Raw genomic sequence first — 21710 nt, forward strand, 5'->3', positions numbered from 1 at the left:
TAGCGAGATGCCTCCAGATGATTCAGTAACAGTAATGAGTGGCAGCGGATACCGACTAACTTTCTACCTTTTCTATCTCGGACTTGATTATCGCGTCCATCAGAGCCATAGAGCTCACCATGTCCTCGATCACATCCACCGGAACTGGCGAGCCGTGCATACGCCAGACGCCATCCTGGTAGTTGAAGGAACGCTTGATGTACTGGTTGTGCAGCTCTTTGATCCTATCCGGTGAGACGCTGTAGCAGCTGAGGCTGTTCCAAATGTCAGAATTGAGCCCGCGTTGGCGCCGGTTCGTGACGGCCGACGCACGTGAGGCGTTCGCCGTCTCAAAAACAGTCTTGTAGACGCCGTCAGCCCTAGATAGACCGTTGGCAGTCAGATGCCACATGCGAATCATCTTGCAGTACGCCAGGAAAAAGTCGCGCTTGTAGCTGGGCAGGTTTGACGACGATAGCTGCGACAGCAAACGGTCGTTCATTGCGTCGTCGTCGGGGAACAGAATGTCGCAGTCGCTGTGCTCCTCGATGAACTGGAACTCCGTGAGCAGGGTGTTGACGGCCTCCATGTTGCTCCTCGGCCGTGCTCCACGACGCCCGCCGCGTGCACTCGACGCCATGCGACGTCGATAGGTAGAGGCGATGTTGCTCAGATTCCACATGTCGTTGGGAGTCATGTTGGCCAAGCCGGATGCAAGGCTTACGATAGCGTTTGTGGTACTCGAAATAGTGTTGTCGACATTGGCCACGACGATGTCTGACGACTGCGTGGCATTCACCGGTACAATGGACCCCGAATTAGACTCAGCAGGCTCGGGTTGCTCCGGAACGTCGGAGGATTCTACGAGCACGATCTCAGCGGCCGCCGGCTCGCCAGCGGACACGCTGCTGGTGCCTTCTCCAACATCGCTGGCAGACGAACTGTCAGTAACAGTCGGATCTGGAAGTACCACATCATCACCATCAGCCACCTGAACAGCATCGTTATCGTTTCCAACAGGAGGTACTTCTGGGGTTGTGGACTCCGCAGTGACTGCGGCATCCTTGTCTGCGTCACCTTCAGGCGCTCCTGAACTGTCGTCATCCTCGAATTCCCTCGATAACTTAGCCATCCTTATGCGCCTAATGCGTGCCAGTTCTTCCGCCGACGGCTTTTTAACGTCATCTTCACCGGATACTACATTCACAGGGGGTGCTACGTTCTCATTGGGGAAGTTGTCACCGTCAGTTGTGACAACGTTGGACTCATCTTCCGGTGCCGCACTTTCCTGGTTGACGGCGGTTTCAGCATCGTCGTTTGCCGTAACGTTAGTCTCAACTGCCTCTGGCACGCTCTGGGAACTTACGGGAACATCGGCAGCGCCATTTTGCTCCTCGCTGTTCTCAGCGGCCTCATCTTCCGATATGGCCGGCGGAGTCTGGTTGCGCTGCGGGCTCGCAAATGCCGTCAATCTTTCCCTGATGTACTTCAGTTTTCGCAGCAATTTCAGCATACCAGACTTAGCCTTAACATCGGGGTCACTTCCACGGTTGCGACTCTCCCTCAACCACGGCGGTAACATAAGTCGGCGGCAATAAGTGGGCACGTCTGGCTCAGGTTCGTCATCGTCGCCATCGTTATCTTCCGGGGCTCTAGCTCCATCAGTGCTAGGGTTACCACCATTTGTGCCTGAACTTTGGCCGACTGCTGGCTCTGTGGAATCTGCTGCAACGGATCCCTCAGTTGGTGCATTATCTACCTGCGTGACACCATCTTCACGAACCACCGGTTCTTCGGAATCCCTATCAACAGCTTCATCAGTTGCCTCAGCATCTACCTCCGTGGTAGTAGTAGCCTCTTCAACTGCTGGCTCAACAGAATCCGTGTCAACAACAGCATCAGTTGCCTCAGCATCTACCTCCGTGGTAGTGGTTTCCGCCACTGTGACTTCTGCGGAATCCGTGTCAACAACTTCATCGATTGTAGTACCAGCAGCCTCTTCAACTGCTGGCTCAACAGAATCCGTGTCAACAACAGCATCAGTTGCCTCAGCATCTACCTCCGTGGTAGTGGTTTCTGCCACAGTGGGTTCTGCGGAATCCGTGTCAACAACTTCATCGATTGTAGTACCAGCAGCCTCTTCAACTGCTGGCTCAACAGAATCCGTGTCAACAACAGCATCAGTTGCCTCAGCATCTACCTCCGTGGTAGTGGTTTCTGCCACAGTGGGTTCTGCGGAATCCGTGTCAACAACTTCATCGATTGTAGTACCAGCAGCCTCTTCAACTGCTGGCTCAACAGAATCCAGATCGACCTGCTCCTCGTTTTCATAAGAAGAGATCTCTGTAACAGCGGTTTCCTCCACTGTGGGTTCTGCGGAGTCGGACTCAGTAGCACCCTCAATCGCTGCGTCAATTATTTCCGTATCCATACCAGTAGCTTCATCAAAGATATGCTCTTCGGACCTCTCTCCAACAGCCTCTTCCGTGATTGGGCCGTCCACTTCCTCAGCCGCTGAATCATCTAGGACCTGTTCCTCGGACACTTCTCTAACGCAGTCTTCAACGATATTATTGGCAACATCAATTACAGTGGCCTCATCTACGAACTGTTCCTCGGACACTTCTCCAACGCATTCATCAGTGGTGTCGGCGGCAACATCAATTACAGTAGCTTCATCTGCAAAGTGTTCCTCGGTAGTGTCCGGAATCGCATCCTGGACTATTTGATCGTCAGCATCTGTAACGGGAGTCTCATCCACTACGAAGTCAGATGGATCTGAATCAACAGCCTCCTCATTGATCGGAATGTCGAGGTCTCTAACGTCAACGTCATCATCACCTAAATCAATAAGGTCGGTATCAGCAGAGACCTCAACTGTTTCATTAGGTTCTTCCTCATATGATTCTGAGGGGGCCGAATCAACAACATCATCACCTAGATCAATAAGGTCGGTATCAGGAGAGACCTCAACTATTTCAGTAGATTCTTCAACGAATCGTTCAGATGGAACTTCATCAACGAAATCCTCAGTCGTCTCCGTGACTGCATCCTCAACAGTGGAGTCTGCAACGACAGGTTCAGCTGGAACTGCAACAGCAGTCTCATAGACATCCTCCGTAGTCATGTCGATGGTTGTGTCCGTAGTTTCGACGACTGATTCATTATCTGCTTCTGTGCCCGAAGTTTCGTCCATGACCGTTTCTGCGGAGGCCTCATCAATGGCATACTCAGTGGTTGGAATATACGTGTCCATATATGTAGTTTCCTCTGGAGACTCACAAACGTCTTCCTGAACGGTTGGGCTGTCTGTTTCTGTAGCCACAGCCTCATCCAGGGCCTGTTCTGTTGAGCCACCATCAATAGCCTGATCAATTGTTGCAATGGTTGTTTCTGCATGCGTATCAACGGCTGAATCTTGTTCTGATGCGTCTGCAGCAACATGTTCATCCTCTATTGGAGTATCGGCCTGCGTATGAGCAATCTGATCAACATCTTGTTCGACGGAGTCTGGTAGCACAGGTTCCTCTCTTGTCTCCGTGGCCTCTGCCGTTAGACTGGAGTCATCTACGCTCGATTCTGAAGAGGACTCATCAACAGCTTCATTAATACTTGGGGTATGACCATCCACACCCTCATCGTCAACATTGGCTTGAGAATCAACATCCTCATCTTCAACATTGGCTTGAGAATCAACATCCTCATCTTCAACATTGGCTGGGGAATCCACTGCAACGTCGTTCTCAACAATTCCCATAGCTACATCTGTAGACACGTTTGTATTTTCAACAACTGTTTCTGCATTCGCGTCTGCGGCCGAAATTTCATCCACAACGGGGTCAGGTGAATCTGATACAACATCGTCCTCAGAGCTTGAAAAGTGACCGTCAGTGTCCGTGCACTCGTCGTCAGCGTTAGCTGAATCATCTGATTCAACGCGTTTCACAGTAGTTGCATAGACCGTTTCCGTGATGGCATCTTCCTGAACCATCAGTTCGGAGGGGATCGTATCAACCGCCTCCTCAGTGACCTCAAGGTTGACTTCGGTAATTGTAGTTTCCCTCATGGATGAGTCTTCCGAATACGCTACAACAGGCTCCTCAGTGATTAGGCTTTCAACGTCATCGACCGCAGCTATCTCAACGATCTGTCCTGCCGACCCGTCGGCAACGGTTTCGTCGACAGTTTCGTCTACTAGATCCGTAATAGTGTAATGGACGTTTGCCTCTGTAGCGGTAGCATCAGTAACTTGTTGAATGCTTGCACTTTCAACATAGGTACGCGCACTCGCACCTACATCTGGTTCTTCAACGTGTGTCACAACAGCAGAGTCGACTCGTTCAGTAGCAGCGTATGACGCTGTAGTGTCATGAACCACAGGTTCACCAGAAACTGCGTCAACAAATGCATGCTCTATTGGAGCATGCAGGTATGTAACAGCAGCGAGGCCAACAACTCGTTCGATAGGTTCTGCACCAATAGCTTCATCAATTGTCGGCATCTCTGTAACATCACTTGGGTTCATGCTGAAATTAAAGTCGGACATATCCTCATACACCAAATCGTCGGGGTAATCTGACAGGTCGCTACCAAGGTTGTCTTCATTTGGAGGGACTCGTGTATCCGCCGAATCCTCACTATCAGAACGACGGACGAGTATAATCCGACTGATGGCTGCAGCAGCTGATGGAAGCGGCGGCAGCCCAAGCGCAGTGGCAATCGCTACGTCAACTGTACGAGTGACCAGGCTTTCTACATTATGAACGGCTGCATTTACGGTTCTCCTAACGTTGGCCACGGCGGCATCCACTGTTAATTCAACCAGCGACTCTGCTTGAGCAACTGCGGCGTTCACGCTCCTCTCAACTTGCATTTCCACCTCGTCTATTCTTGGGTCCTCATTCCGTTCCACCCTGGCGCCAACCTCCATCGAAGCGCTTTCCACAGTGTTCTGCACGTTCGCGACGGTGTTCTCAACAATAACCCTCATGTTAAAAACGGTCTGTTCAACGATTCGCTGAACGTTCAACACCGTGCCGTCCACTATATGCTCCACTCCGACCATGGCAACTTCCAAGTCCCTCTCGACCGCTGAAACTAGCTGCGTATTGACGGCAGGTGGTTGCGGAAGCTGATATGGCACCATTGCAGAGCTCTCAGGTTCTGGTTCATCATTGGTGTCAGGACTAACTTCATCATCCGCCGTCGTTTCTAGTGGAGGTGAGGAAGGAGTCTCAATTCTGCCATGCTCCGAATCACTAACCATTTCGGGAACCTCTGTTTCAATGACGGTTGGTTCTGAAGATTCTGTCACGTGAATCTCATCCACATTCTCATCTTCATAAGCGCTCTCTGCAAGAGCAGGCATTGCTTCGTTGATGGCAGGTTCTGTTGAAGACTCCTCGGGAGCATAATGTACAGTCTCGGTTTCATAACCGCTATCTTCAAAGGCAATCTCCTCTGCAGTGGCAATGCGCTCTGACGAATGTGATACTGGGCTCTCAGCTGATACCTCATTTTCCATATCGCCCTCCGCAGCCACAGTCACTGGTTCGTTGATAGTGGATTGTGGTGAAGGTTCAATGGGAACATCAGCCGCCATTTCGTCTTCCGAAGCATTATCCACAGCAACACTAACGTCTGCTGTGGCGGTAAGCTCTGGAGAATGCGTGATAGGGCTCTCATCAGACCTCTCTGTTTCCAAGTAACTCTCCACCTGCTCAGTCACTAGTTCATGAGCAGTAGGCTCTCCTGGTTCTCTCACTGGCAATTCTGCTGATCGGTCAGTTTCCAAGTCGCTCTCCACTGGTGCAGTCACAATTTCATGGACAGCTAGTTCTGCTGATTCTGTTACCGGGTTCTCATCAGACATCTCATCCTCTGACATGTGATCACTATCAGCCATCGAATCATGGCTACTCTCAACCAGATCGATTAGCTTCCCTTCTACAACCTCAGTGGGTTCCATTTCAAAATCCGAGTAGTTATCAGACTCAGGAGGCATGGTGACGACCCTTTCCACGAAAGGATCCCATTCGCTATCGGAATCCAACATGTTGTAAGCATCAACATCTGAAGCCATCCCTGCTGCCGCCTCAGACCCACTGTGCACGTCGCCATCTACCGCACTGGAGGCGCTTGAAGAACTCAGTTTAATCAAAGGCCCGAAGCTGTCGTATTTGGAGCTTTGCGCATTGTCATTTACCAAATCAGAATCCTTTCCGCTAATTGCATAAGATTCATCATCGCTGGACTTTTCCTCCCTATCATCTTCATCATCATCAGAATTCTGATCACTAAGAGGGTAGGAGTCGGAATCGCCAGAGCTTCGACGGCTGCCGCGTTCACTGTCAGGGTGCCTTTTCACCTTATAGGACTCGATATCAAAGGAATTCTGACGACTCCCGTCCTCCTCATCGGAGTCCTTTCTAGGCTCGTAGGCGTCGCTATCAATGGAATTCTGACGACTCTTATCCTCCTCATCGGAGTCCTTTCTAGGCTCATAGGCGTCGCTATCAACGGAATTCTGACGACTCTTATCCTCCTCATCACCAGAGTAACGTGTAACTACGTGGGGTTCGCTATCAATGGAGTATCGACGGTTACGATAATCATCACCAGACTTCCTGCTATCGCCATGGGAATCACTGTCGTCGGAGTGCCGACGACGTTCATCCTCATCATCATAGCGTCTTCTAGGTTCGTATACTTCGCTATCGTTGGCGTATAGGCGACCACGGTACTCATCCTCAGCGTTCCTCCTGTCAACATCGGAGTCATCATCGTTGGAGGTATTGCTACTGCTGTGATCGCTGAGCGAACGCTTGGGGTCGGATGGTTCGAAGCGAGGAAAGGGCGTCGGTTGAGCGGCACGAACTGGCGTGGGAGGGGCCTTTCTAACTGGTGCTGCGGTGGCCTTATCTTTGGAATCGAAGGACGCTGACTTCTTTTTCGCAGAATTGCGAAGCTCACTCACTTTCTCCGATATTGCGTCAGGCAGCTTAAGGCGTTTGAAATAAGACGCAATGGGTTTCGGCCATTTCACATCCTTACTCCAGGAGGACGAATTCGATTTAGTCGGTCCTCCGGTGTCAGGACGTACCTCCTCAACACGCGTCGCATTATCCATTGTTTTAGATCCTTTCTTACGGAACAAGGAACTGAAGAAATTCTTCTTGCTTTTGGATGACCCTGATTGGGCCTGTCGCTGATACACAGTATTAGTCCAAAATGGGTCGAATTCTCCATCCTCGTTGTTTCTCGCTTCGTCTATGGATTGCGATGTGGACCTGCGATGGAAGATATTAGTTATAGAGCCGCACCGCGACTGTATCTGCCTTGAAACTGATCTGGGTGCTGATTGAGCCGCATTATCTCTGCGCATCACTACGCGCTCGTTGTGGGAGCCATCCTCATAATCAGGTTCAACCAACACAAAGCTTGCTTCCTCCAACTGGGGCGATTCAGCATTGGCAATTTCATCCCTTTCATCATCCCGCTTCAGGTCGTTCAAAGGGCCGCCTTCCATAACCTCGTCAGCCTCTTCTTGATCGCCAGTCTCCCCTACTATTTCGCCACTGAACGCTCGAACGCATTCATTGATATACTTAACCATGTCGCGTTCTGTATCGGTCGGTTTGGTGGTCTCTGCAGGGGGCTCCGCCGGCTCCGCGGGTGATTCGACGAACTCCTCGCAAGCATCTACGAAAATGTCGTCATCGTCTTCATCGTCATGGGCAGTTGGCACGCCATCCTGTGCAACAGGCAGAACCTCGTTGCTTTCGTCAACCGTGTCGTTTACGTTCGGGCGATCCAAAGCATCACTTCCATCAGCGTCATCGTTTTGCGGGGTTGGCTTTGAAATACCGCCATCTGAATGCGAATCGCTGCCGCCAGTGGGTTTGGCTGGAGCATCACTCTCCGCATCGATAACGTGTATATTATCTTTGGTGATTGTAACATCACCTTCTGCATCGTCCTTAGGGGTAGGTTCAACATCCGAAGTGCCGTCATCAACCGTGTTGCGGTCAACAGATTCAACAATTTCCTCGTTAAAGCTGCCTGACTGTCGTTCTTCGGGATCAACATTGGCATCGGCGGGCGTTCCCGTTTCATCATTGGTGGCCTTTACGTCGGGTTGTGGAGCTTCAGCCATGCATTGCTCAGCAACGCTTGGCTCAGGTCCAGGCGTTGCAGCAATTGCACTGTTTAATTCTGGCTTGCTGGTATCTTCAGGCGTTGTTGCTGATTCACTGGCTGCGGCGGGTGCCACTTCGGCCGACTCATTGCCGTCGGCAGGGGGTTCCACTGCATCAATGACATTTGCTGCAGCTTCGGCAACCTCAGTCACAGCAGCAGCTGCTTCGGTCAACTGCTTGATATCAGCAAGTGCCTTGGCCATCTTGCCTAAATCAGCAAGTACATCGACCATGTCACGGTTACTAGCGGAGCTGCCAGCCGCTGCACCGCTACTTACGGAGCCTCCAGTTAGCTCCCCGGTAGCACGGTTCGCGTCATTTCCGGTGTTCGCGTCCCCAAAGTCCAGATTGCTGTCCTCACGCTCTCCCGCTGGGGTTTCGATATCGCTACTCGCCTCACCCTCCTCCGCCGGCGGCAGCGCGAATTTGCAGATGACCCGTTCCTCGTTCAATCTGGTCAATATAGGCTCTTTGAGGTTCTTGGCGCAGTTCTCGACGTACTCCTTCACGGATGCGGGGTCATACTCCGGGGCCTCCTGCGGCGGCTCGCGCCCCAGCAGACGCATTGCGCCTCTCCAGAGACGGCGGCTGGTGTTAACAACATGGTTCTCGATCACCGACACCTGCCGCCAGATGTTGAAGTCTTCGGCGCGTGGTGCCTCGTACTCCTCGATGGGCGCACGGCACGTGGGGCAGGTGGAGTGCTGGAACAGCCACGACTTGAGGCACGACATGTGGAACACGTGGCCGCACTCGATCTTCCTCGAGTCGTCGTCGAAGTCGTCGCGGCAGATGATACAGCTGCCGTCGCGCTCCTTCTCCTCCTCGGTGGGCTTGGGGTAACGCGACTCCAGCGACTTCACCACTTTACGGTAGTGCATCAGCATGCTGATGCGATCGGAGAGGTTCTTCAGCACGTTGAGGATGTCAATCAGCATGTACGCCGGCATGTGGTTCGGGTTGTGGATGTAAAAGACCAGCACGAAAATCGTGAAGCACAGCAGGCTCATCACGTCGTGCATCAGCTCGAGGTAGAAGAGCAGCGTCGTCTTGTTCTTCAAACCGCTCTCGTAGAAGAAATCGAGCATGTTCACCACGTAGCGCATGAACGAGAACGTGCACACCAGCATCATCGCAACGAGCTCGAACACCACCCAAATGGTGAAGGTGTTCTTCCAGTTCAGGTCCCGCCAAAGCATGCACAGCAGGCGGCAGTCCACCATCGAGAGCACGTAGATGAACGCGGCGAGCCGCAGCATCGAAAAGTAGCTCGGGATGTCCATCTGGAAGACGTTAGACAGCCGCACGTACAGCAGGATGTGGAAACACTTGAGTGCAACCAGCAGGACGAGGTACTTGGTCAGCATCGTAACCGGAAGTTCGCGGCCGTTAAGGCGCGGCTTGGACAGCAGCAGGAAGAGCACCGCATCCATCAGGTAGTTGCGCGCCGTCTCATGCAGCTGCTCGTACTCCAGCGCCGTCAGGTGGCCAAGGAACGCATACACCGGCAGGTGGCAAAAAAACGTGAACATCATGAACACATAGTTGTACAGGATGGCCAGGCAAGTCTTGTTGTTCACGTAGTACATCACGATCTCGTAGAACCCGCTCGTTTGGAGCGATGCGTGGCCTATGGAGCACGCCATCAGCAGATGGCTCACTACCACGTAGCGCTCCCACATATCCTCCCTCGTATCCGCCATCGCGCCCACACATCCAATCGCGACGAACACACTCGCTAATTATGATCCATAGCGCGGCTTTGGTGGATTTCCCTAACAACCCCCGCTCCGAGCTCCGGGGTCTCGGCGACGCAACTTCAAGCCGATGGACAGCGTGTCAATTACAGTTAGCACGGCATCAAGATGCCGTGAAAGTACATGTGTATGCAAATTAGTTCCCCAGAGTGTCGTGGTTCCGTTTTTCAAACTGAACGCAGCGGTGCCCATGTGTGGGACGCTCGTACCGTCGCCAACGTGACGACACGTCTACGCCGTCTATTCCCCGTTATCACGCAAAAACGGTCGGTCTGCCAAATTATGAGGCGTTGGAAAGCGTAGAATGTCGATGTGACTCCCATGTCTGGATTGGCGCCGTTGGCTCGGGATGATGCTACACACTGCCGTCCTCAGCCGCGCCCTTGCGGAACGATGTCGATGCGTACTAACGCAGACTCGGACCAAGAAGTACCTGCCGTTCTATGCTAATACTCGGAAGAACCAGGCGAAGAGGGGAAAGCAGCCGAAGTCGGAGCAGCGTAGCGACGGCCCGGCGACGGCTGCCGAGGCCGACAACACCAGGCACAACCTGGTCAGCCGGCTGGCCACCCCGGACGAGGCGCTGGAAGTGTTGCGCAGTCTGAGGTGCGCGGCGATCAACGCGGACGTTGCTGCTGAGCAGTACCGCTTCCGCCTGTGGACAAGGGTCGATGTTAAGCGGACGGCGTTGCGAGGCATGGCCGTGCTTCCGCACCCAGTGGGACCCAAGCCGCGCGTGGTGGCGATATGCGAAGAGGAGGAGGCCACTTTGGCACTCGAGTGCGGCGCGGCGTACGCCGGACTCGACTCCATACTGGAGCGCATAGCCGGCGGCTGGACCAACTTCGACACGTGCGTGACGACGACGATACACATGCCCAAGCTCGTCAAGGTCGCGAGGATACTCGGGCCCAAGAAGCTCATGCCCAATATGAAGGAGGGTACGCTGTGCAGCAACCTGCTGGAAGCGGTGCGGCGGCTGAGCAGCTCCAATGCCCTCCAGTTCAGGGCCACGCCCATCGACGACGCCGAATTCGACACCATACAGGCGATGGTGTCGCCACGGAAGAAGCTGGATTTCGAGGTTGATAACGTCGCTGCGCTGGAGGTGCCCATTGCGCAGGGCGGCGCTACGCCGCAGGTCGTCGTAGAAAACGCGAAGCATTTCGTCGTCGAGGTCATGAAGCAGCGGCCACCGGCAACTGCGAAGGTGACAACGAACGAATTCAAGTGGCCGCCCGTGCGCAAAACCGTGAACAGCATCCTCGAAGACGCCTTTTCAACCTTGGGAACGACCCACAAGGCTGACAACCAGTTCATTGTCGGTGGGGCATTCGGGCTGGCCCGTCAGGGCCAGAGCATGTCAACGCCCATAATCTTCGACACGGGGCTGCTGTTGTAGCACTGTCATAAGCGCTACCAGCTATATGCGGATCCAACTTAGGGATCACCTGGAGGCCGCTCACACGACCACGCCAACCGGGCTCTATAGGCACCGCCACACCATACAACACAATCGCAGCGCCACGCAAAGCCGTGCTTAATGCAGTAATCAAATATGAAGTAGAGTATCATGTCATATTAGCGTTGTGTTGCCTTTTATCAGTGTAACTATGACAATCCTTCATCGTGCAAAGCACTCAAGGTAAGCTTTCATCATCAAAGGCCTCCGCTTAGACACGGGTGTACAGACGCTGCTGGTGGTGCTGGTCGCACACCGGCTTGATCAGGTTCTGCTCCTCCAGGTGCGCGAGGGCCTGACGGGCAAGGCTGCCGTTCACCTTAAGCTTGTCGACGATGGTCGAAATCGTGATGAGCTTGGCCTTCGGGATTTCGGTCATCAACCTGTCCACGGTGGCCTTCTCGAAGAACACGGCGTTGTTGACCTTGTCCTTGGTCTTGACCTTCACCCACTTCTGCGCGGAAATGTAGCCACGGCACACATCGGCGCGCGCAGAAGGCGCCGACACCTACCTTCCTTTTGCCGCGCGAGGCCATGGCCGCACGCATCACGGCCTCCTTCGACTTCTTCTCCTTAACCGCCATTTTGTACCTGAACGAAATGTGAGTCCCTCGTAGTGAAACGTGTGGCACGCGCAACGGCCTGCCAACTTACCAATTGAAACGAGACCGATAAAAAGAGTACGCACCACGGACCTAGTGGAGCGTCAACTGTATTTTCCACAGATTTACAGTGGGTATGGCTGCGACGTTGCGCTCAAACCACAGCCGGACGTTACCCGCTTGGTGGGGTCACCGCCTGAGGCCGTGCCCCGGGCTTCGGAGGCAAAAGGTGAGAACAACCGTTGCCCATACGCCACAAAAAATTTAATTCGTATATTCTTGGCTACTCTCTGTAACCTATGTGTTCAAGTGGATTTAACCAGCATCGGCGACTGCTAGGGCATCACTTCAGATGTGCCTAAGCGTCTACCACCCTTTATTCATCTACACAAGTAGAGGACGAATAAATAAAACGAGTATTTAGTGTGTAGTTTGGTGTACGATATAGGTTGCTGGGACAGCTTTTACTACGTCACGCCGTTGCATAACGTGCTTTTGGTGAGAGGCTGATACTAATACGTGCCCATTACAAAAGTTGTTGTAGATTGTATGGAATAACACGGGTTAGTTATGTATTGATAAGTAACAATTGGTTAAATAAGGTTATTATTGTTTTTGTGCGACACATCGTTGTCCACGCACCGGCACCAGTGACTTCTTCCATTTTTGAGTGTTGAAAAGTTTACTATTGCATATTACAGATAATTAACAAGGGTATTACCGGCGTGTAGGAGTTCTAAAGCTTGCCAATTATCGCGTTGGCGTTAGTGTGGGCTTACCTCGATGTCTGTATGCTTTTACTTCTCTTAATTACCTACATCGGCTTAAACCTATATGTGTAGCGTTATGTTTCAATTAGTCAGCCTCTTGGTGACTAAAATTCCATAGCAGTGGTGTGTTATTATGATACATACCCTATACATTTGCTGCTAAGTGATGTTAGATGTCTGAGTAGTTGGGTACGCGGCCAATGACTGTGTGATGGTACCACAAATTTTATTCTATCATGATCAATATAATGAGATTGCTAAATTATATGAAGCAAATGCCACATCGACGCGTTATAACTGCTCTTCCACGATTTGACGCCTTATGTAACTGGTATTGCGACATATCTGTGCACTAAAATTGCCCTTCGAACACGCTCAATCATGGCACTACCTTACGCTCAAAATGCGTAATGTGTTTATCATATACCGCTTGGTGCAGAAAACGATAACGCACTATTAAAAACGTCCTGATGTTTTAGGTGCTATATTTGAATGACTAGAGTTATATGCGAATGGCTATAAAACCGTGTGTAAAAGCAATACTACATAAGTTAAAAACGTAAGCGTGATACGATTTTTTAAGATTGTGGCGCAGTCAGTGGACAACCATGTAGTTGCCGAAAAAATCAAATCTGAATCCGGATTTCATGATTCACGCATATACCTTCAGTTATTGCATTTCAATTACAGTAGCGCTATATAAATTTCATGCAGTTGTGAGACTTTAGGGCAATGGAGCCTTCGAAATGCTAGTAAATTGCCTGAAATGGTGAAAGATTATGCTTAAGAGGCTTATTATTAAACATGAAACGATGAAGTACCATAATACATTAAAATTACATAGTTATAGCGATAATACTATTACAAGTGTAATTTGGAAAACTATTACGCGTCTTTTGGTGGAAACTTCTCGTAAGGGTCGTATATATCCGGGATACGATTGAAGTAGTCGTTGAGTTTGTGGAATGGCCATATACGCTTGTCTTTCATGTAGTAGACGACGCAAAGGATGATGGCAATAAGAAACAGAATCCCGAAAATTATGGCAAGTCCTTTACGTCTATGTGCGCAACAATTGCATTTACAGCTGAAACAGCTTTTGCAATACTCGCAATTCGGTTTACAGCAATTGCCGTCCCCTTCGCCGCATTTACATGTACTCCCGCAACTTGCCATTTTACTGATCACTTGTTTACAACACTTCTGCACAATGATGAAAAATGTACCTGGATGATACGTTCGATGTAGACAATGCAGCTTCAAATAATATTAGCAACTATACACACACTTCTATATACGTTAAAACTATAACATGGTGTAAATGATACATGGTGTAGTTAATCTATATGGATCCTCTCCTCAATCCTGCATCGCATGAGACTACGTCTATGCATGCGACGGACTTCATTTGCACTCAAGCCAGGCTCCCACAAAACGGCCTCAAAATCCACCTCGAAGACTCTTGAGCGCAAGTTACTCCAATGCCGTTGCGTTTGTCAATGTTTTAGATTTAATCAACTCTGACATTGATAACCTGTTCTTCAACAAAGTAATCCACCATATTATATCGTACCACTCAAAGATTCGTCTTTAATTTCTCTGCTATATGCGAATACAAATCATTTACATCACGTAATAAAATTACTTTTTGATATAACGCACCATAACCCTTTGCAAATCCGTCCAGCTCTATCCATCGAAATATCACCCTCACCCGTGGCTTCTCACTTGTGAAATCGCGCACAGAAGCCCTCATATATACACGTTACGTACGTAAAAGTAATATTTCAATGAATAGACAAGTTGCACTATTACGATGAATATGTGAAAAAATAATTCTTACCTTTACCTACCCTCATACGCATCAACTGTGAAGCCGTCTCGAACAGCAATTTGTAGCAATATTTGCGTCGCAAACTGGGACACCACGATGACTATGACTAACATACCGCTTCATAGAGCGAAATTGTGAGCCTCACCGAATGCTAAGTTAGGCAAATGAAATAATATCCATGTACACGCTGCATTACGCTTTCAAAAATCAGTATTCTCCAAAATACCATCTATATTACTTATAACCGACCGTTAATCACTATTCCACAAACATTAGAAACCCGTAATCTATTGCCCGATAAGGCTGTTTTCGATATTGCTAGGTGCGTAGAGGGGATTTTAGTAAGTTGCAGCAGTCTATCTCAGCCTTTCGTAGGGAGATTAATTGCACAAGTAGCGTCCGATTTATTGTCATCATTGACAAATATATAAGAGAATACAGCTAATTCCAACAATCGCGCTATTAGCACAGTGAGCCGTACAAACAACGTAAGGGGGCAAGCCTAGACAGTGGCGCATAATTAGACGATAGGCAATAGGAATGCATTTCATATTTGTTAGCTGCTACACACACGCGCGCAACAACAATCACGTCGCAACCGCGATATGTAATCGTCGATACGATATGCATTAGAGAGCAGCAATTCAAGCGTTGTCGCACCTACCGCGTGCTGAAAAGCTATTTCGGATATGGTAGGGACAAATTGGGCGGTTGAAAACAACAAAACATATAGGAGTCGAGAGGTTATAAAATAGGAAATGGCAATAAATCGGCAAAGGCATGTAAATAAGGTACCCATGGAAAATGTTACTTCTAAGAAGAAATTTATTACACCGCTTGGATTTCCAACGATTAAAAACGTCTAATCTTGCGAAATGTTTGTTTTCTCAATGTTCTCTAGGTGATATGGTCCTTATAGGTTATATGGCCCATTATGACTGCAACAAAAGGATGCAATTGGTTAGGTGTGAAATGACGGACAAATGAAAACATGAAAACTACTTGTTTGGAAGCAACACTGCAGAATCATAGTTGACTACTCTGCATATTATGATGGGGATGTCGTTATGTTAACATAACACTTCGCCGCTGCTGGTGTACGTAGAGTGATGCCGGTAGAATTTTATAGTTTCCTTAGAAATCGGTCGCACAATGCCCAAAGCATCAATATTATATGACTATATCTAGTTGCTAATCTCATGGCGCTATCACTGCCAAATTGTATGAAGTTAATTCGTCATTATTTAAGTCATGCAATTGGTACCATCTACACCCCGCGTCCAACATGGAATATTGCGCAACGGAAGCTACAATTTTGGATTATCATTAAATCATAACATGCCATCACTTATTGTGTGATGTCAATAATTCGTGTGCATTGGATTCGTAGCAGTGTGTTGCGATTCCATGTTCACCAGGTGTGCCATGCATCTACAACATCGGATTCCTTAAACAACTCTATTTGCTCTGCAGTGTGTGGTAGCGAACAGTGGGATATAGCGTCTTAGTTCCGGTATATGCTCTGGTGAAAAAGATATGGGATCACGTAATTTTTAAAACTGTTTGGGTTGTTCATGGTTGAAAAGTGTTCGTTGTTTTTGTGACGTATAGTTATGTAACAAGGAGTGTTTGAAGTAGTGGACTTGTTAGATTACTTCGTTCATACCTGTGCAGGGATGTGAGAATAGAGTCATCGAAAACAATGACGATGGTGCAGGCCGGAGGGACGAATCCTTGTGCATGTGATAAAAACAGCGGACCGGACCACGATAAAGGGCCTTGCGAGAAAGCAGAATGTCCGCAGTGCTATTCTTGTTGTCTTCCCAGATGTGGCGACTGTAAGAAGCAGTGCCAGGAAAATGGGAAGTGTAAATGTTCTAATGCTTGCTGTGGTTGTCCGACTAATTGTTTGGACAAGTCGGCATCTGAAAGTTGCGAAGGAATAGGAACTGGTTGCCAGCGTTGTGTTAAACGATGTAACAAAGAAAAACCATGTATATGTTATCAATGCAGCTGTGGACCGCGATGCAACGGCGTGATTTGTAGCTGCTGTAGCTGGTGTGATCCTACCAACTGTTCTGGAGGTACTTGTGACGGGTATGTACTTGGCAGGTGCGATGGACCGTGCAAAGGCCATGTCAGATACGACCAAAACGGTGCTGTACGGGACCGCAACGAGGAACCCATAATCCAGTGCGATGAATCTCACCATGGTAAATGTACCGCAAAATGCATTAAGTGGGCTTGTGTAGAGAAAGACAAAAATGGTAATTGCATCATCAAATGCACCTACTGCGGTAAACTATGCGGCCAAGATAAATTTAGACGATGCTGCTACATAGCTATCCCCGTAGTTATCATTGTGTTAGCATTCCTTATTTTCCGGTTTATGCTCCCCGAGAAGTTCCACGCGATTACGACTAAAATACGCGCCGCATTTCCCAGTTCTCCTAGGCATCCCGGAAGATCCCTGAGTAATCTCGTCGGTGACAGAATTCCCGAGGAGATGAGCGTCGACCGCTACCCCGCCTTCCGACCAAAGGCATTTTCTGGCTTGGCGTAGAACATGTGTTGTTTTAATATCTCACGGACAAATTCGCTAAACAATGTGGTGGTTTACATCGCCAATTTCAGCGTCTACGTTGGGAATCTCTAGTGGCATAGAAAATGAGTCCCAAGAAACAACTGCCATATCCAATCATCTTTGTGCTTCTACCATTCATAAGTGTTTATTACATCGATGGTATATGAGTGCGGTGCTGGACTTAACCTTCTTGCCTACAAGCAATGGATGCCATCAGCTTACAACCGCATCGCTGATGTGAGCATTATGTTATATATCATAATAACAAATAAAAATCAAGATTGCAGAATAGCAGATCACATAAAGAATATGTACATTTAACTATTATAAATTCAAATTGGAAAAGTCAGAATGAATCGCAACCTGACCAAACAATGCGGTTTATTACAGTGAAATAGTCATTTCTAAAGCGTAAAACCGTCGCTGTCAAATTTCATTGCATCATTGTGTTTCAAAATAGACGTGACCTAAAATCTGTACTACTATGTTCTTAGTAAACTCTCCAAGTCAGGTCTTGGTTGTCCATCCATATGGCGATGAGATGCTGCGATATAGACGACTCTTCGTAAACGTGATGAATATGACGGATGCGGAATTGATGGATGGCGTGATCAGCAAATGCTGTCAAGTCCTTATACTGAGCTTGATTCCATAATTACCTATGACCTCGTTTGCAAAGACATTTACTATTCGCAACGTGGAAAAACATATGCGCATGTAATAATAAATATATTTGTTACTAACTACCTCATCATCAATAATCAGCGATACTGTGTGAAAGGTGCGCATGGTCGGAACAAAAGTATACTTGGACAACTCTCCGTCTACTTTCTATTTCATGCACAAATCATCTCATCCAATGTCACTATCATTTTTTATATTTTATTCGGCGTCTGTTTACTTTTTCTGTCATCTTTATACGTAAAACACATTGCAATATAACAAACAACGTTGAGCACTGTGCCTGCCAAAATAATGTACATCATCGATTTCCTCAAGGCCTCGGCATTTCTCTCTTTAATATCCGTGGCCATTGTTTCAAACGACTCTCTAGAGGGTACGTAGCCAAACAAACTCTCAGTCAAATATGCGGAAACCTGGTAGAGAATTACACTACTTGAAATGCCTGATATTGTTCGAATGATGGCAGCTGCTGTGCCCTGATTCTTGTTATCAATGACGTCCTTCATAATAGCCCTATCGACGCCACCAACGGTTACTAATGTCCCACCCAGCGTCGCCAATTCCACGTAGTGATACCAAAGTAGCTTACCACATGGTGCTTTCCCCAAAAAGAATAAGAGACAGACAACCAGTCGAACGACCATCACTGCGATTCCAGAACCCAGTTCAACATAATTGCCCGCTTCATCCGCTATTTTCTTTATGATTTCTCCACCTGCACCACTTCCCGCTGCGCCACCAATTAATGTAACTGCGATCGCAACGCCCGCCATTGTGTCAGAAACTCCCAAATATTGCAAATATATGGTCATATAATTAAATGCGCACATAGGTGCTTCAGCTATGAATAATGTAAATATACATATCCCTGCTGTCTTACACTTAAATACATCTGAAAAAGCACCAGATACTTTATTGGTAAAACTTGTACCTGATGTTTCAGAGTATGAACTGCTTGGAGTCACTGTAGAACTAGCACCTGTGGAATTCTCTTTGAGTACCATGCCAAACACAATCCCAATAGCAAATAATATCCAAATGTAGCCCAACACAACGTAAGAAGTGCGCCACCCATAATACCCCAATAATACTTTGCGTGCAATAATCGTAGTTATGACGGCACATAATAGACGTCCAATGCAATTTAGTGCCTGAAAGATGGTGAATTTACTACTACTCTTCGGTTTCTTGTTTGTTTGATTCCCTCGATTCTCTACTGCATTTGAATCCTTTGGATCATCTGACTCTGCAACAATCTTTTGCTGCACGGGGTAAACGCAGGCAAATCCCAACCCGTGCAAGAAACGCAAGAAGACAATCTGCAGGTACATGTACTCCGCAACATGTGAAACTTACCACTTTGTAGTGAGACGCAGAACTTAGACAAATTGACGCCATGCCCATCAATAATAAACCTGCTCCAAGTATATACCTCGATTCATTTGTGTCTGCCAATAATCCCCAAATTAAGCAACAGCCCATACGTGACATGGTAGAAACGGTTGCCAACGTCGACAACTGAGACTGAGAAAAACCTAATGTTAATTCAAAAGCCCTCATACACATAGACAATATCTGCTGGTCGTAGCCTTCAAAGAAAGACACAACGTTGTACAGTGCTTTTCCCAACGCATTGTAATCACCTTTTTTCTTTGGAGTCTCTGCCGTCGATGTTGCCATTTTGTCTGCATTACTATAGTTGTATCGTTCACCAAATAGCTTTTAATAGGCTGTTATAGGTATCTCATAACATATGCATCAGGAGAGAAACATCAAGATGAGGTATCACGTATATTACCGTGTCGTGACATTTGTTGCGATCAAATCAAATCGGAATAAGCGGTATATTAGGTGTGCATGACGATAGAATCGTTATCGGCGACAGGTCCGTCATCCATATTTAGTTTCACCCCAGAATGATATATTTGTTCATTTTCCAAAATTGAATACAACGTCGTTAAGGATGTTTTTCACCATGAAAATGAAAAATGTGACCACCTAGAATTATGATAAATGTGCGCATATCTCGTGTATATAGTCCCATCGTTTCAACGCTACCTAATTGCCTTCCCAATGTGTTTGAAGTTTTATAGGGTGCTAAATCGCTAGGTTAAGATGACATACTTCTCAAACCTCTTGATGGCTCTTTACCTACACGCTCAATATGTTCGCAGCGTGTTCTATGTGATATTGTTGCCGAACGTCGATGTCCTACATGTCTGGGGATACGGTCCATTTGTAGTCATAATCTTCTCCAGTCGTCATACCCCTCATCATATATGGGATTTCCTTGCTTTTAGCCTGTTGGTTGAATGGCTATTATTTAAGACGTTATATTTCAATTGATGCTTTCGCTTCTTGCATATTTCCGTCTACTTGGTTATCTTGGTTAGTCATCCCAACCTCCACAATTGTGATGAAACATTTTCACATGTAAAGTAACGTCTGTTATAGTCGGTTTGGTTGTGCAAACATAGATCTCATTACATGAATATGCTGTTCACGAATATACACTTAAGGATCTCTGGGGACGTATAAAGACTACAATATTATTTCATGTACCGCGGCGTGACACGCCATCTCGCGTACAATCATCATATGAGAGTTCGGTTGTACTTACCTTTTAGAAAAGAAAGTTGCGATCCACGTCAATCGAACCTCGAGGAATCGATAATTCAGCCAGCCAATCAACGCAGAATGACACCCCCTTCTGACGCAACAACGAAATGGTATACCACCCAGTTACGATAAATCCCAACGAAATAAACAGCACAGGGAACATTCCGCAATCCCAGAAAGCACATTGACGAAGTGCAAGCAGTGTAGCTGACAATATACAAAACATCAGCGATACTATCACGTTCTCGTTCACGTAGTGCCACTTGCTCAACTCGACGTAAAACCTCTGCAGTAAACCTGACGTATACAACCAAAATCCTTCAGACGGAATGATGGTGAGTGGCGTATAGTTTGCGATGGCTGATATTAGGCAAGTAACGTTCAAGGCGTAAAGTGACACGGCGCCCAATCTTAACAACCAGCAGTGTCGATACAACATGGTGTAAATAAACACTGGTATAACAACTAAGATGATGGGTATGAGCCATAATCTAGATTTTATTAATGAAATCAGATCACGCACCAGATGTCGCCTGTTGCTGGTTTCAACGTGGATATGGCAGGGTGATTTGGCATTCACCTCACAGAAACTATACAGTAGTTTGAAGAACTCCGTTTCGGTAAACTTCCATTGTGTAACTGCGTTTTTAGATATCCACTCATTGAAACTGGTCACTCCATGCATGCCATTTGTCTGGCCGATTTCCCCAGCTCGAAAGAATAACAGTTCTGGGATATGTTTCAGCTGGTGGAGTGATACAATCCAATCACATCCCGGTGTACTGACATCTGCGTAGAAGAAATAAGTTGGTGTATCGCTATTCGCTTCACCCTCGAATCCCTTATCCGTTGAGGCGTTGTCAAAGCGGTGGGCCACCAACCTAACGACATCTAGAATCTCTCTTTGAACAGCCTTCGACGAATCAATAAGTAACACAACCGAATCGAAGTGAGGGTTCCTGGGTAAAATCCAATGCCTGTAAGACCATTCATCAACCTGGATGACCCTATGCCACGGGTGAGCATCAGTGAAACGGTCGTTCACTTCACGATATACCTCCTCAGCGAGCTTTTTAGAGTACCATTTCACATCCTGTGCTGCAGCAATCAGTGACCATGTACACGTTAGCGACAGTAATTTCCCTAACATAGCTCTCTGTGATCATAACTCACGAGACACACATCATCAAACGGCTTCCACTTACACCATTGGGCGCCTAA

The 21710-nt window shown here is 47.9% G+C and overlaps 8 protein-coding genes across 8 annotated transcripts; 2 read left to right on the forward strand and 6 right to left on the reverse strand.

The window, feature by feature from the left end:
* Positions 1-55: 55 nt before the first annotated feature.
* Positions 56-9880, reverse strand: BBBOND_0107780 (zinc finger, C3HC4 type domain containing protein, putative; the record flags this gene model as incomplete). The annotated part of the gene is made up of 1 exon (XM_012911212.1): positions 56-9880. The coding sequence occupies one exon, from the start codon at positions 9878-9880 to the stop codon at positions 56-58; it is 9825 nt and encodes a 3274-aa protein (XP_012766666.1).
* Positions 9881-10286: 406 nt separating this feature from the next.
* BBBOND_0107790 (ribosomal protein L1, putative) lies at positions 10287-11336 on the forward strand (the record flags this gene model as incomplete). The annotated part of the gene is made up of 1 exon (XM_012911213.1): positions 10287-11336. One exon carries the CDS (start codon positions 10287-10289, stop codon positions 11334-11336), a length of 1050 nt encoding a protein of 349 aa, XP_012766667.1.
* Positions 11337-11607: 271 nt separating this feature from the next.
* Positions 11608-11980, reverse strand: BBBOND_0107800 (ribosomal protein S25 , putative; the record flags this gene model as incomplete). The annotated part of the gene is made up of 2 exons (XM_012911214.1): positions 11608-11850; positions 11909-11980. The coding sequence occupies 2 exons, from the start codon at positions 11978-11980 to the stop codon at positions 11608-11610; spliced, it is 315 nt and encodes a 104-aa protein (XP_012766668.1).
* Positions 11981-13653: 1673 nt separating this feature from the next.
* BBBOND_0107810 (hypothetical protein) lies at positions 13654-13944 on the reverse strand (the record flags this gene model as incomplete). The annotated part of the gene is made up of 1 exon (XM_012911215.1): positions 13654-13944. The coding sequence occupies one exon, from the start codon at positions 13942-13944 to the stop codon at positions 13654-13656; it is 291 nt and encodes a 96-aa protein (XP_012766669.1).
* Positions 13945-14344: 400 nt separating this feature from the next.
* Positions 14345-14715, reverse strand: BBBOND_0107820 (hypothetical protein; the record flags this gene model as incomplete). The annotated part of the gene is made up of 2 exons (XM_012911216.1): positions 14345-14457; positions 14622-14715. 2 exons carry the CDS (start codon positions 14713-14715, stop codon positions 14345-14347), a joined length of 207 nt encoding a protein of 68 aa, XP_012766670.1.
* A 1595-nt stretch (positions 14716-16310) lies between these two features.
* BBBOND_0107830 (hypothetical protein) lies at positions 16311-17165 on the forward strand (the record flags this gene model as incomplete). The annotated part of the gene is made up of 2 exons (XM_012911217.1): positions 16311-16596; positions 16687-17165. 2 exons carry the CDS (start codon positions 16311-16313, stop codon positions 17163-17165), a joined length of 765 nt encoding a protein of 254 aa, XP_012766671.1.
* Positions 17166-18061: 896 nt separating this feature from the next.
* On the reverse strand, positions 18062-19550 carry BBBOND_0107840 (hypothetical protein; the record flags this gene model as incomplete). The annotated part of the gene is made up of 2 exons (XM_012911218.1): positions 18062-19204; positions 19227-19550. The coding sequence occupies 2 exons, from the start codon at positions 19548-19550 to the stop codon at positions 18062-18064; spliced, it is 1467 nt and encodes a 488-aa protein (XP_012766672.1).
* A 943-nt stretch (positions 19551-20493) lies between these two features.
* Positions 20494-21639, reverse strand: BBBOND_0107850 (membrane protein, putative; the record flags this gene model as incomplete). The annotated part of the gene is made up of 1 exon (XM_012911219.1): positions 20494-21639. One exon carries the CDS (start codon positions 21637-21639, stop codon positions 20494-20496), a length of 1146 nt encoding a protein of 381 aa, XP_012766673.1.
* Positions 21640-21710: the final 71 nt, after the last annotated feature.

Source organism: Babesia bigemina, assembly GCF_000981445.1.
Source record: "Babesia bigemina genome assembly Bbig001, chromosome : I".
In the NCBI taxonomy this organism is placed as follows: domain Eukaryota; phylum Apicomplexa; class Aconoidasida; order Piroplasmida; family Babesiidae; genus Babesia; species Babesia bigemina.